Source organism: Rousettus aegyptiacus, unplaced genomic scaffold (genome assembly GCF_014176215.1).
Source record: "Rousettus aegyptiacus isolate mRouAeg1 unplaced genomic scaffold, mRouAeg1.p scaffold_m13_p_17, whole genome shotgun sequence".
In the NCBI taxonomy this organism is placed as follows: Eukaryota; Metazoa; Chordata; class Mammalia; order Chiroptera; family Pteropodidae; genus Rousettus; species Rousettus aegyptiacus.
In genome coordinates this window covers 35,217,785-35,229,803 of record NW_023416292.1, presented here as the reverse complement: position 1 = coordinate 35,229,803, position 12,019 = coordinate 35,217,785, and the positions used below count along the sequence as shown (strand labels likewise).

General features: G+C 35.6%; 1 protein-coding gene across 1 annotated transcript in view; it reads left to right on the top strand.

Moving 5' to 3' along the window:
* GNAI3 (G protein subunit alpha i3) overlaps positions 1-11,794 on the top strand; it is a 32,861-nt gene extending 21,067 nt beyond the window's left edge. Inside the window, exons 5-9 of the mRNA XM_016155588.2 lie at positions 935-1,063; positions 4,235-4,364; positions 4,790-4,943; positions 8,475-8,687; positions 8,777-11,794. Of these exons, the coding sequence (XP_016011074.1) occupies positions 935-1,063; positions 4,235-4,364; positions 4,790-4,943; positions 8,475-8,665 (604 nt within the window). The 3' untranslated portion in view covers positions 8,666-8,687; positions 8,777-11,794. The remainder of the gene's footprint in view (positions 1-934; positions 1,064-4,234; positions 4,365-4,789; positions 4,944-8,474; positions 8,688-8,776) is intronic.
* The last annotated feature ends 225 nt before the right edge of the window (positions 11,795-12,019 follow it).

Sequence of the window (12,019 nt, the reverse complement as noted above, 5' to 3'; positions counted from 1 at the left end):
CTCTATTATTATATTTTCCTACTTTTCCCATCTTCATTCTAACTTAAGTTTATGTAAGAAGAAATTAAATGACATTAAAAAAAATACTTATTCTTTAAATAAAAATTTGACTTTAGAATCATTTCAGGATTCTTGTCCATCTTTTAATGATAGTAATTGCAGCTATTGGTAGTTTAAATAATTCTTCCAGTAGTCATCAAAACTAGATCGTAATTTTTTTCATCAGTAAGCCCTGAATCCTTCAGCTACACCTGAAGATATAATGATTTATAGAATTTTTTGCATTGTTGTTGATCTAAGCTTGACTGATTCTTTCACATTAAGATAGTACTTAGTTTTATAGAAGATTATTAATAATTCATGTACAGTGGTACCACCCGTTCTTCACTTCTCTAGCCAATGAAATCTTTAGGGACCCTGAAATCGTGAAGAATTTAATGTAGGTTTGAAGCAGTCTTTTAATTATTTTATTGACAAATTAAATTTCTTTGAAGGTATTTACGAGTTTTTTTTTTTTTTTTGGCTTAGATTAAAAAAAAGCCCACAACTTTTGTTTTATGAATGAAAACAACTATTCATGGAGCATGATTTTTAAAATTTTAGTAAATCAAATACTGTTCTCTAATGTTTTATCAAATGTTTGAACATACAAATGACCCATTAACTTTAAATGTCAGAAGGCTTTTGTTTTGGTTTGGTTTTTGAACTGTGCAACGCATAGTTCATTGTGTGGTATATATAGAACTTTCTTTAATTGTCCTGCACTAGGTTCACATTTTTCTTGTTATTTCTCTGATACTGAAGCTCTGATTTTGTTTTGCCACTTTAGTGACAGGTACAGAATCTACTTTTAGCAAAGAACTAGTTTTGTCTGTTGACTGCTCTGCACATGGTTGGCTTCACCAGTTAAAAATAAAATGTGTGTTTTATTTAGTTACCTAAATGATTTGGATAGAATATCCCAAACCAGCTACATTCCAACTCAGCAAGATGTCCTGCGAACAAGAGTGAAGACCACAGGCATTGTGGAAACACATTTCACCTTCAAAGAGCTGTACTTCAAGTAAGTTACTAGCCTTAATGCTAGATGTGCCAAACCCAAGTATCTTTCCTTTAGTTAGTGTCTCTTAATCAGGGTAAAATTTCTCTAGGCAATATTCCTTGGTTTAGAAACTTACCACTATATATATCAGCCAGTATAAATGTCTTTGGGGGCCCAGACATTCCTTTTTTCTCCCAATAGCATCAAATCTTTTTGTCTTTTGGAGGAACTTAAATTCACAATTAAATTATAACTTCAATATCAGTAAAAGTAATTGTATGGTTACCAATTTATCTTCTTTTAATTTTATTCTTTTCTGCTGCATTTTTGTTGGAATCACCAAAACAGGTATTAAATGTTTGTTGTTTAGAAGGGTAACAACAATACTGTAAAAGGATAGAAAACCAGTTTTTTGGTTTAGCTGTGTGGCTTTGTTCTGCCATTTCGGTTTTAAAATAGAAATTCTTTTCTTAACCAGTGTCAATCCTTTCTTACTGGATTGTGTTTCTTTTTAAGTTTAATGGAATGGGGCCGATGTTGTCATGGCTCTTGGACCAATTTGTGCACAGTATCCTGCACAACTGAGTTCTTAACACAGTGCAGAATGGGAAATCGAGCTAGGGCGAGAGCTATCACGTGCAGTGTGATGACATAAACAGTGATTGTCTTAGAGCAAATTCTAGGATTCTAATATGGAGGATTTTATTACCAGCATTAGTAACTCAAATAGGCTTCAGCTTGTCTCTGCATCAATGATCTTTTGTAAATATTAGAACTATCTTTTTGGTTCCTGTTTTCTGCTTTTGTGACCTTTGAGATGAGGAGTAAACTCTTCTCCCCTTCAATATATATTTAAATATATATATATATATATATATATATATATATATATATATATAAAATGTTCTTTTTAGCTACATCATTATACTTTTGAGTATTGTTGCACACAAATGTCACTTTTTAAAATCAGTTAATGTTTTTATTTCTTTTTTAATGCAAATGAAACTTCTAGCTCAGATCTTCTCATTTTTCCTTTCTCTGAAAACACTTGCTTCAGAGGATTTGTTCAGTCCACTCAGAGTTTAGGTATTACTAGATACCAGTTGAGGTCTTGAAATCTTAATACACAAAAATGGATTTGAAACTTGGTACAGGAAAATAGCAGTTCAGATGCATGTTTATAGAATAGAACTGCTTATCTTTAGTACTGGTGAATTTATTTAATAGGAGTAGGAAAGGCCACATGAGTCATCACCCATGAAACCATAAGAATAAGGTATCTCTTTGTGTGCTATAAGATTAGTGATCCATTTATAATTAAATACTGTGACCTTTATTTAGAGCGGGAAACTTTCTTGTTGATGTCATAGATTGATCTTTAGTTTGGTAAATCCTACCAGTCTTATGTCAGCATCAGTAGCCAGATCTTATTAATGTGCTACACTCACTTTATTGTTCGTATGTAGATATCTTGCTATGAAGTACTATTATTTCTTCCTTTTCCTCTTCTCTCTAGGCAAAACCACTATCCATTTATTCAAACATTTATTGAGCATCTACTATATGCAAGGCATTGTATAATTGCTTACTTGCCTCTCAGTTATGAGGTAATGTTTATAAAATGTTGATCTGTTAGTGAATGCTATTGTAAATGTTCATATGTACTTAAAAGCCTACCTTGGGAACTTCATAGTGTTTGACCAAATTTATGGACTTTGTAGAAGAAAATAGAGAAGTTAACTAAAATCATTGATATCTCCCCTTGAAAGACTTCCACGGTACAATATATGTTAACTTTCCTAAAACCTATAATATGACCCTGTGTTAAAGCCAGCTTCGATTGCATCATTTTAGGTATCATGACCAAAGGTCAGAAATAACTGCAAGATCAATCAAAAGAAAAAGTTAGGTCATGAAGAGATAAGATAACTGTTCTCTTTCAAACACACATTGAGAAGTTACTTAACTGTCTCTTGTTTCTCTTAATCTCTGGAGGAAGAATTCTGTGGAAATAAACCCCTAGTCACTGTAGATCTGATACACTAAACCAGCTTTATTGAGTTCAACCTTTAAAAATTTTATGACTGTCATCAAACATATTTCTTAGGATATTTACCCATTTGTTTGCATATCCCCTCAGACCCAAGTACCAGCTAAAGACAAAGCTGTGTGGTTGTTCCTTTTACTATAAGAGGTGGATGAGGACACTGTTGACAAGAAGTTAAGCAGTTGACTCTGGATATCAAATAAGACCTCCAGAATGGAGCAGTGGACTAAAACCAATCCAGAGTGGAACATGAAGTGTGTGAATAATTGAGGCTTTGCTATTATTAATTAGGTTCAAATAAGACTTGGAGTTAGGGAACGTTGGTTTTGTTTTTAGATATTGGGTTCTTAGAGTCCAGAAAATATAATTTACTTTTTTTCATAATTTCTAAAATATTTTTTTCCTTTTAAGTAAGGAAAACATACCTCAGTTATACTTCAGTTAAAAAAAAAAAGGAAAAAGTTAGGAAAACTTTTGGATCAGTAGGGAGAGTCTATAGAAGCAGAATGCAGGTTGGGGATTTATATTTTTTCACTGTTCTCTTTTAACTAAAGAGGTAAATCATTTGAAAGACAGATAGTGTGGATAAGAGCTTGAGTGTTGGAGTCAGGGTGTTGGAGTCAGGGTGTCGGGTTCAGATCCAGTCCCCATTTGTTAATAGCATGTGCCCTTGGGCAAATTATTTAACATATCTGTGCCTCACTTTATCTATGAAATGGGCATTATGAAGGTTAAGTGAGTTAATGTACTTAAGATATGTCTGGCACTATGGTAAACACAATAAATATTAGTTACTATCAAGTTGTATTATTCAGCTCTTTATTTTTTCTATCTTCTTTCTCTTCCCTTAATTCATTCCAGTGCCTTTTCTTTTGACTTTTGGTGCATCAGATAAGCTTTGATAGAGAGGAAGCTCGATTATGTATATATAACATGAGAATTTTGGTTACTCTTAAATTTGGTTTTCTCATGTTCTCTTTTACTTTTAACTACAGAAACTCTTTTGACTACATTTTATCTATTTGTTTTTCTATTACAAAGGGGGTTTAGAATAAACAATAGTGTGAAGTTCCCTGAGTATTTCAATTTAGGGAAAAGTGTATGGGTGACCTCGCTGAATTTGTGCTTTTTTTCTTCTTTCTCAGGATGTTTGATGTAGGTGGCCAAAGATCAGAACGAAAAAAGTGGATTCATTGTTTTGAGGGAGTGACAGCAATTATCTTCTGTGTGGCCCTCAGTGATTATGACCTTGTTCTGGCTGAGGATGAGGAGATGGTATGTTGGAGCTACTGGTAAAAAGCCTGTCCTAATGCAGTGAGGAAATAGAAAATAACTCTTAGGAAGATTTTGGGCATCCATGTGTTCATTGAACCAAAACTTAATATCCGTAATTTTTCTCTTGTCAGTGAAATTAGATTTTCAAAATAACGATCCATGCCCTATTAACTTTTAAGAGATATAAACAGCACACTGAGTTATGTGGGCAGGATTAAGTCCTCTTGTCACCCAGTTATTTTTCCCTCCTGGCCTCTTAAGAATCAAAAAATGAGGACTGGCCCAGCTTTTGTTGTTATCAGTGTCTGACTTAATTCCATGAGTGCCATTCAATGCTTTTAAAACTTATTGGTCTGTTTTTTCATGAACAGTTAATCCCCTTTTACCTTTTGCTGATGACCTATCATCCTTTATTTCTTTATCAGAACCGAATGCATGAAAGCATGAAACTGTTTGACAGCATTTGTAACAACAAATGGTTTACAGACACTTCAATCATTCTGTTCCTCAATAAGAAAGACCTTTTTGAGGAAAAAATAAAGAGGAGTCCATTAACTATCTGTTACCCAGAATACACAGGTAAGGCGTCATGAGAGATTTTCTTGGAGGTACACATCTTAGATCAGCACTTCAGTGATGTTTCTACAACTATTTTTTGTTTTGGACAATGCCTCTGTATCCTTACAGAGAGCGTTCACGGGTAGAGGTGTCAACATTAAGCATGTGATTAAGACCTTTTCTTAAAGAGGAACAGAAGCAGTGGTTACTTCTGTAGGGTCAGTATAATCTTTTTCTAGAAAAAAATGACACTTGGAGCGAGACAGTAAGAGGAGGAATTAGAAATCACTATGCAGATAGGGGAATAAAAGCATTTTTAGGAAGAGAGAATAGCATATGATTTCTTCTAGAACTAGAAGGAATTTGGTAGTGCTGGAGCTTTAAGTGGTAAAAAGGACTGGTTGGAGAGATGGCCATGGATGCTGACGGAGGGCCTAGTTTTTCATGCTGAGACAGTGGGGAGCCATCGAAGGATTTTAATTAGGGCACGTGATATAATAGGAACTGAGCTTTAGAAAGATTATGCAATAAAAATAGGGGAGTTGAATTAGTAAGGATCCTTTGTAGGATGCAAATAAAAATTTTTGGTGAAGATATAGGGATATTGATATTCCAAAGAAGCCTAAGGCGAGAATGCAGACATGTCTTAAGAATGTACTTAGAACAAGGAAATAGAAAGCTGTTAACTCTGGAAGCACATTTTTCCTCATCTCTTTTCTCCTCTCTTCATGTCATTTTTATTCTCTATCCTTACCAACTTTTTTACTACTCAGTTTATGTGATAAAAGATGGCCCTACCACATTTTCTATATCTCCTCCATTTAAAAGACCAGGCTAGACTTGGATCAGTTGGCCCTAGGTTCAGATTCCTAGATCCTGGCCAAGGTTAAGTCAGGAAGAAATACTTAGTTCAGTCAGTCAGTCAAGGACAGGGATACAAATACGACTGCTGGGGCTGCTCTTAGGTTAGACTTGGGTATTTCCAGGGAAAGGGAGCTCTTACTTGCTGAGCAGACACTGTAAATGCCTTCTGTAGAGTAGAGTAAAATGGTGTGGCTGGGGTAAGGAAGTGGGAAGTCAAAGAAAGGAACTCTCAGAGTTTTGTCTTGATTGGTGCTGATTCATCTGAATTCTTATTTGGGAATGTTGATTTTGAAGTATCTGGAACATCCAGATGGAGATATACAGTAGGCACTTATATACATTGCCTTGGAGCTTAGGGAGAGGTTGGGGGTTAAGATAAATTGATTTGAGATCATGAGCAAATACAACATGGAAATGAATTACATAGGGTGATGATACAGAATGAGGAGATAAAAGGACCATGGATGAAATGTGAGCAGACACCAGCCTCTGTCAGCAGGAAAGAAAGATTTGTATAGGATCCAAAGAGAAGAACCAGGAGAGCCAAAGCTTCAGAAACTAAGGAAAGTTTAAAAAGTGAGGAACAGTCAACAATGTGTGCTGAAAAATAAAGTAAGGCACACATTGAAAACTGCCTCTGGAGTTAACCATTATTGAGAGCATTATCAGTGGAGTGACGAGCATACAGCCAGGTACAATAAATTACTGAGTAGGCAGCGAAGGAGTGAAGGCAAGTGCAAGCCTGCTCTTGAACAGCTTGGATTACAGGGGAAGGAGAGATTTAAGAGTATATAGCAAAAGAGAGGTTATAAAAAGTGCATGTAATTGGTGGAGCAAGATTCGTAAGCAGGTGGGAAAAGAAGGAATCAAGAGTCTAGGCATAATGAATAGGTACAGAATGGTAAATCCATACAATGGAGTATTATTTAACAATAAAATGGAGCAAAGTGACAACTTAGATGAGCCTCGTGAACATGATGCTAAGTGAAAGTAGCCAAGTACAAAAGGTCACATTTGTGTAATTCCTTTTATATGATACGTCCAAAATAGGCCTGTCCATAGAGACAGAAAGAATACTGGTTGGTGGTTACCAGGAGTTTGGGGGGCGAAGAGTAGAGGAATGGGGAGGGATTACTTAATGGAAATGGGTGTTTTTTTGGGGTGGCGAAAAGGTTTTGAAACTTTTGAAAGGACGGAGAGGTGGTGGTTTCATAACATTGTAAATACAGGAAATGCCACTGTATTGTACACTTTAAAATAGTTAGCTACATGTTGAGTGAATTTCACCTCATCTTTAAAAGAAAAGAGTCTAGGGAAAGCAATTGAATTTCGAACCAGAAGGAAGACATCTCTAAGGCCCAAAGTGCAATAATTAGTGCACATATTGGTAACTTTTTAAGGGAGGTGTTGGACTACAAAGTTGAAATTACAGTTTAAGCCCCATGGCCTGTTTCTTAGGGAAGTTGGAAATGTGGTCTTCTGTTCAGAGTGAGGCGGGAGGTGAGAACTAGGTGAGTTTATACAGAAAGTAGCCAAGTTTTAGGATGAGAGAGAAATCTTAAGTGAAAGGATTGACATTAATGTTCCAACGTGGAATCTTCACACGCAGCAAAGTGCCTTCAATATCAATACCCCTTGTGGGGTGGGGGTGGGGGGCTGTGTGTGTATGTGTGTGCAAACTTCCAAGCCTATTTTCTGTTGACTTTATTCTTAAGGATCCTCACAGTCCCGATTTCCCAAGTATAATTATCTGTTCCTTCCAGACAAAATCGATTTTCAATCATCTGTCTTCTTAAATTTAAAAAAGTGATGTGGCTTTCAAGAAACTTATTTCAAGCACTTACCAAGCTGTCTTCCCTTGGTTCTTTAAATATTCTGTTTAAATAATATTCCGTTCTTTTTTAAGCTTTTCTTATATATGTAGTTGTTGGTGTTTTTTTGTCATGTTTAATGTCACTGAAAATGGCCTCTCGTTCACAGGAGTAACTGTGTGTTGTCTTTGTTGAGTTTCCCTGGCTCTGCAGCCAATCTCTAGGGTTACTCCAAAGGCTCACAGGTAGACATGATGGTGTAGGAAGCAGGGGATTAGGACTGTTACATACAAATGTTGGAAATGGAATTTACTTTTGGTCCCCCTTACATTTTAACAAATAACAGCTTCATTGAGATATAATTCTTATATATGACAAAATTTACTACCAAAAAGCATATAATTCAAGGCCTTTTCCCTTTGCATCTCTTAGTTTACCTTTGGTAGTTTAGATTATTGTCATAAGGCTCTGAGGCTAAACTCCTTTAAAACTGGAATGATTTTTGAAAAGAAGTATGGCTTACCCTTTTGAATTGTTTATTTCATGATCACTCCAAGCAGCACAGGCTCTCTGACCTTTTAAGCAGGTATATTCTACTACTGTATCCTCTTCCTTCCCTCGTTTCCTAGATTTTTTAGCTGATAAGTAGTTGAAAGGGGAAGGAGAAACTTCAAGTTTTGTTTCCCTAGATCTTTGTGATGATTTTGTTTTACTTTCTGCTTTCAAGAAAAATCTAATGATTATAGAAATATAGAAATATGTCTATTCAATTGGGTCATGTTCCATCTCTTCATAAGTAAATGGCGATGGCCTGACTAAGTGCTGAATTCAGGCAGCTGTTATAATTTGAACTGAGAATATTTGGTGTCTGCTTCAGGTTCCAATACATATGAAGAAGCAGCTGCTTACATTCAGTGCCAGTTTGAAGATCTGAACAGAAGAAAAGATACCAAGGAGATCTACACCCACTTCACCTGTGCCACAGACACCAAGAATGTGCAGTTTGTTTTTGATGCTGTTACAGATGTCATCATTAAAAACAACTTAAAGGAATGTGGACTCTATTGAAGAGTGTGGCTGTCAATGAAAGGTAAACTTTGAACAATTTAGTTATAGCGCTAAAGTGATATCTCTTGATTTTGTAAACTTCCTCTAATTAAGAATGTTCTTTTTTTCTAGTTATTACAGTGTGGAGTGTTGAGACCAGACTTCTCTTGCTGTCTCATTGGGCAGCTGCAAGCATGAACGGGACCAGGGAATGGCAGCAGCATGCAGAATCTTAGCACTGTTTAGCACAATCTTCTGTATTAGGGAACTCTTTAATTGACATGAGATGTTAAAGTCAGACATTGGAATTGGAACAGTTGTAAAGTATGATTCACTCATCAAGACATCACTTGGATTTCATAATCTCAAATGTTTAGGGCAGATGTGAAGTCGAGGTGCTGCATTCCAGAACTTCAAAATGTAGCTTACTCTTTTTTTTTCCTTCTTGACAGATGACCAATAGTTCTTTTTTAAAGTTTTTTTTTCATCAAGAATAACTTTACTAAATTTTATTTTCCTGTTTGCAAAAGAATCTATTAAAACACAGAGTCTTAACTATGCACATGATGAGATCATCCTGAAAATATTCCTCTTAGTAGGACTCTGTTTTTAACTCTTGATATGGTCAAAACAATTTTTCCGTAGTTACTTAATCCTTCATAGTATTGGGGCAATAATTATGGCATTTTGGGATGAAATTTATGTTACTATCTTGTCGAAAGTACCATTATGGTTTCTAAATGGTAATTATATTGGAGAGTTTTGTAATAGGATTCTAGCTCTTTTATTTTTTTTATTTTTTTTTATTTTTAAAGCTTAGGGTTGAAAGTTAACCTGGTTTATGCTGATTACTAGATAAATGCTTCTGTAGTATGATAAAGTCAGACACACACAGGGCATCTGCCAGTCAGAAATGCAAACTACTAAATTTCAAACAGAACCAGTGACTTTGCTGCTACATGGCTACTAAATTGACCATTTTGATTCTTGCTTGTCTGTCTGTCCTGGGGGAGTTTTGTAAAAGATGCCCCTTGTTTTTCATGGCTGTCTCTGTTGGGAAACACCTGAAGTGTATTAATAGCGCATGCTTCTACTTTGTAAATGTGGTGCCAAACCCCTGTTTGCCGTTGTTTTTATTGTAGCAATGTTAATTGTAGTAATCCTTAGTTAGTGCCTTCTTTTGCTGAAACTATTGCATTTTGGGACCTTTTTCCACTTTGTCGTGTGTACAGATTTTAATCTGTTATAGTTGGCAGCAGTATTAAAATGGTGAGTAAAGAGTCCAGGTTTGTTCCTGTTTGTAACTAGTCCTCTCTGGAATATTTTCATTTTACCCCCATTGAGTGTGCTTTAGCCTTTGTCTGAAAATGGGTTTAGGAAGAAGGGTTTCCTGAAGGTCTAGTCTTTTGGTGTAATAGTATTGTTGAATCTTGGCCAGACTGAGGGGTCTTTGTCATATCTGTGTAAGCAATAAGCAGTCCTGATCCATTTTCCAAATTTACATTTTGGTCATGTGGAGAGCTGTGTTCACCTCAGCCTGCAGGTCCTTTTGTACAATGTACAGCAAATGTCATTAAATATTGAATGGTCCATTGGACGAAGGCGGTTGAAGAGAATGCATTATGAGCATTCCATATCAGGAGTTTGAGCAGTGCCTTATAGGGTCCAATCTTTTAGGATTGAATTCTATTTCATATTTTAATGTGACCTTTCACTAGTTTAAAAGAAAAAAATAAGTTTTACGATCATCAAAGCTGGTTCAGAAATCAAGCCACGGTAGTTCAGTGCCTTTGTTAGTAGTTTTTTTTCCCTTACACCTTTTCGGAAAAGTATAACTATGCAGATGGAAAACTGTATTATCTAATAGGGTTTAGAGTTGGGAAAATTGGATCTGAAAGAAAAAACATTAGCTTCAGTTGATGTTTGACTTATACCCACAATGTAAATAAGGCCGATAGTACTTGTTCATTTTGAATATATCTTTTTCTTATTGTATTCTGTAATAGGATCATCTGGAATGAGACCTGGTCCATTGTTTTAACTGTAGTCCTTTTGTAGTCTGGGCTAATGGAATGGTGGTGTTGATAACCCAAAATAACAGATAATCCAAAAAAGTTAATTTTACTTTGAAATGCATTTTATATTTTCATTTGAATACATCTATCTGATATGGTCATTTTTTTAGCCCTTCTATTAATGAAAAACAGTAGTTCTCCACTTTTCTGCCACTACACCATTTATACTTGTTCTATATTTACATTAAGATCACCTCCCCTGCCACACCATTCCTTATAACTAATCTAAATGCACATTCCTTGACGACACGATATAAGTCAGTGGTCTTCAAATATACTTTAAGTCAAAAATCACCTGGCTCCATCTTAGAAATTGATTCTTGGTCAGTGGGCTAAAAGGTTATTCTGATTATCAGCCTTGCAAATCACTTGTATTTTAAAATGAAAGATTTTTTTCTTACAGCAGAGCCAGAATGTGGGGATGAAACATCATATCTACTAGCCTGGAGAAAAAGGATTGATATTTGTAATCAAAGAAACTAAAAATTGCCTTGTGTCTTGTCTGTGGAGAATGCTGGAGATTGTCACAGATCATGTTTCAGAATTGAGGTGGCCAGGCCTAGGACCATCTAAGAAATCAGCACATCTAAAAAAAAAAAAAATTTAATAAAGAACAGTTTTTAATAGACCCTAGCAGGAAGGACAGCAATAATGGCTTTATTTTTTGACAGTCATATCTTCACCTGATTAAAGCCTTGGGCTGTAGAATTGCCATGTATTAGGCTCTCTGTAAAGAGGAAGTATTTTGCTTCTTAATGGCCAGTTTTCTCTAACCTTATAAGATTTAGTCTTAGAACAGATTTCACCTCTTGGCATGAAAATTCCAAGAACTCTTACAAGTATTCATAAGTGGATCTTCAGATGACTTTTTCATCTTGGACAGTTTGATTTCTAAATCTAGTTTAGTATACCATTTTATTATTTCACTGATCGATTGTTAATTTTCACAAGGTGCTACATTCTAAGAATAGATGGACCAAATTTTTAAAAAACTGTTCTCTTGTATATTTTTTATTCTCTTATGTATTCTATTTGTGTTTTATCATATGCACACTTTGGAGTAATTTAAAAATAACTGCTGTTTCTTCTAATTCATTTGTGCACATTCTTATATCCGGGCCACTGTTTGCAGCGGTCTCTGGGCTTTGCTTGCCTGGCTTGACTAGCTACTTCATATAGTTACCCGTTTGCTTAGCATAGTTCTTGAGTTCGCTTTGCGGAGCTCTGTGCTGTGCTGGCAGTTACACATACGGTAAAGTTAGTCTCATTCCAGGTAAACTCCACCATTGATTGTTCCCCG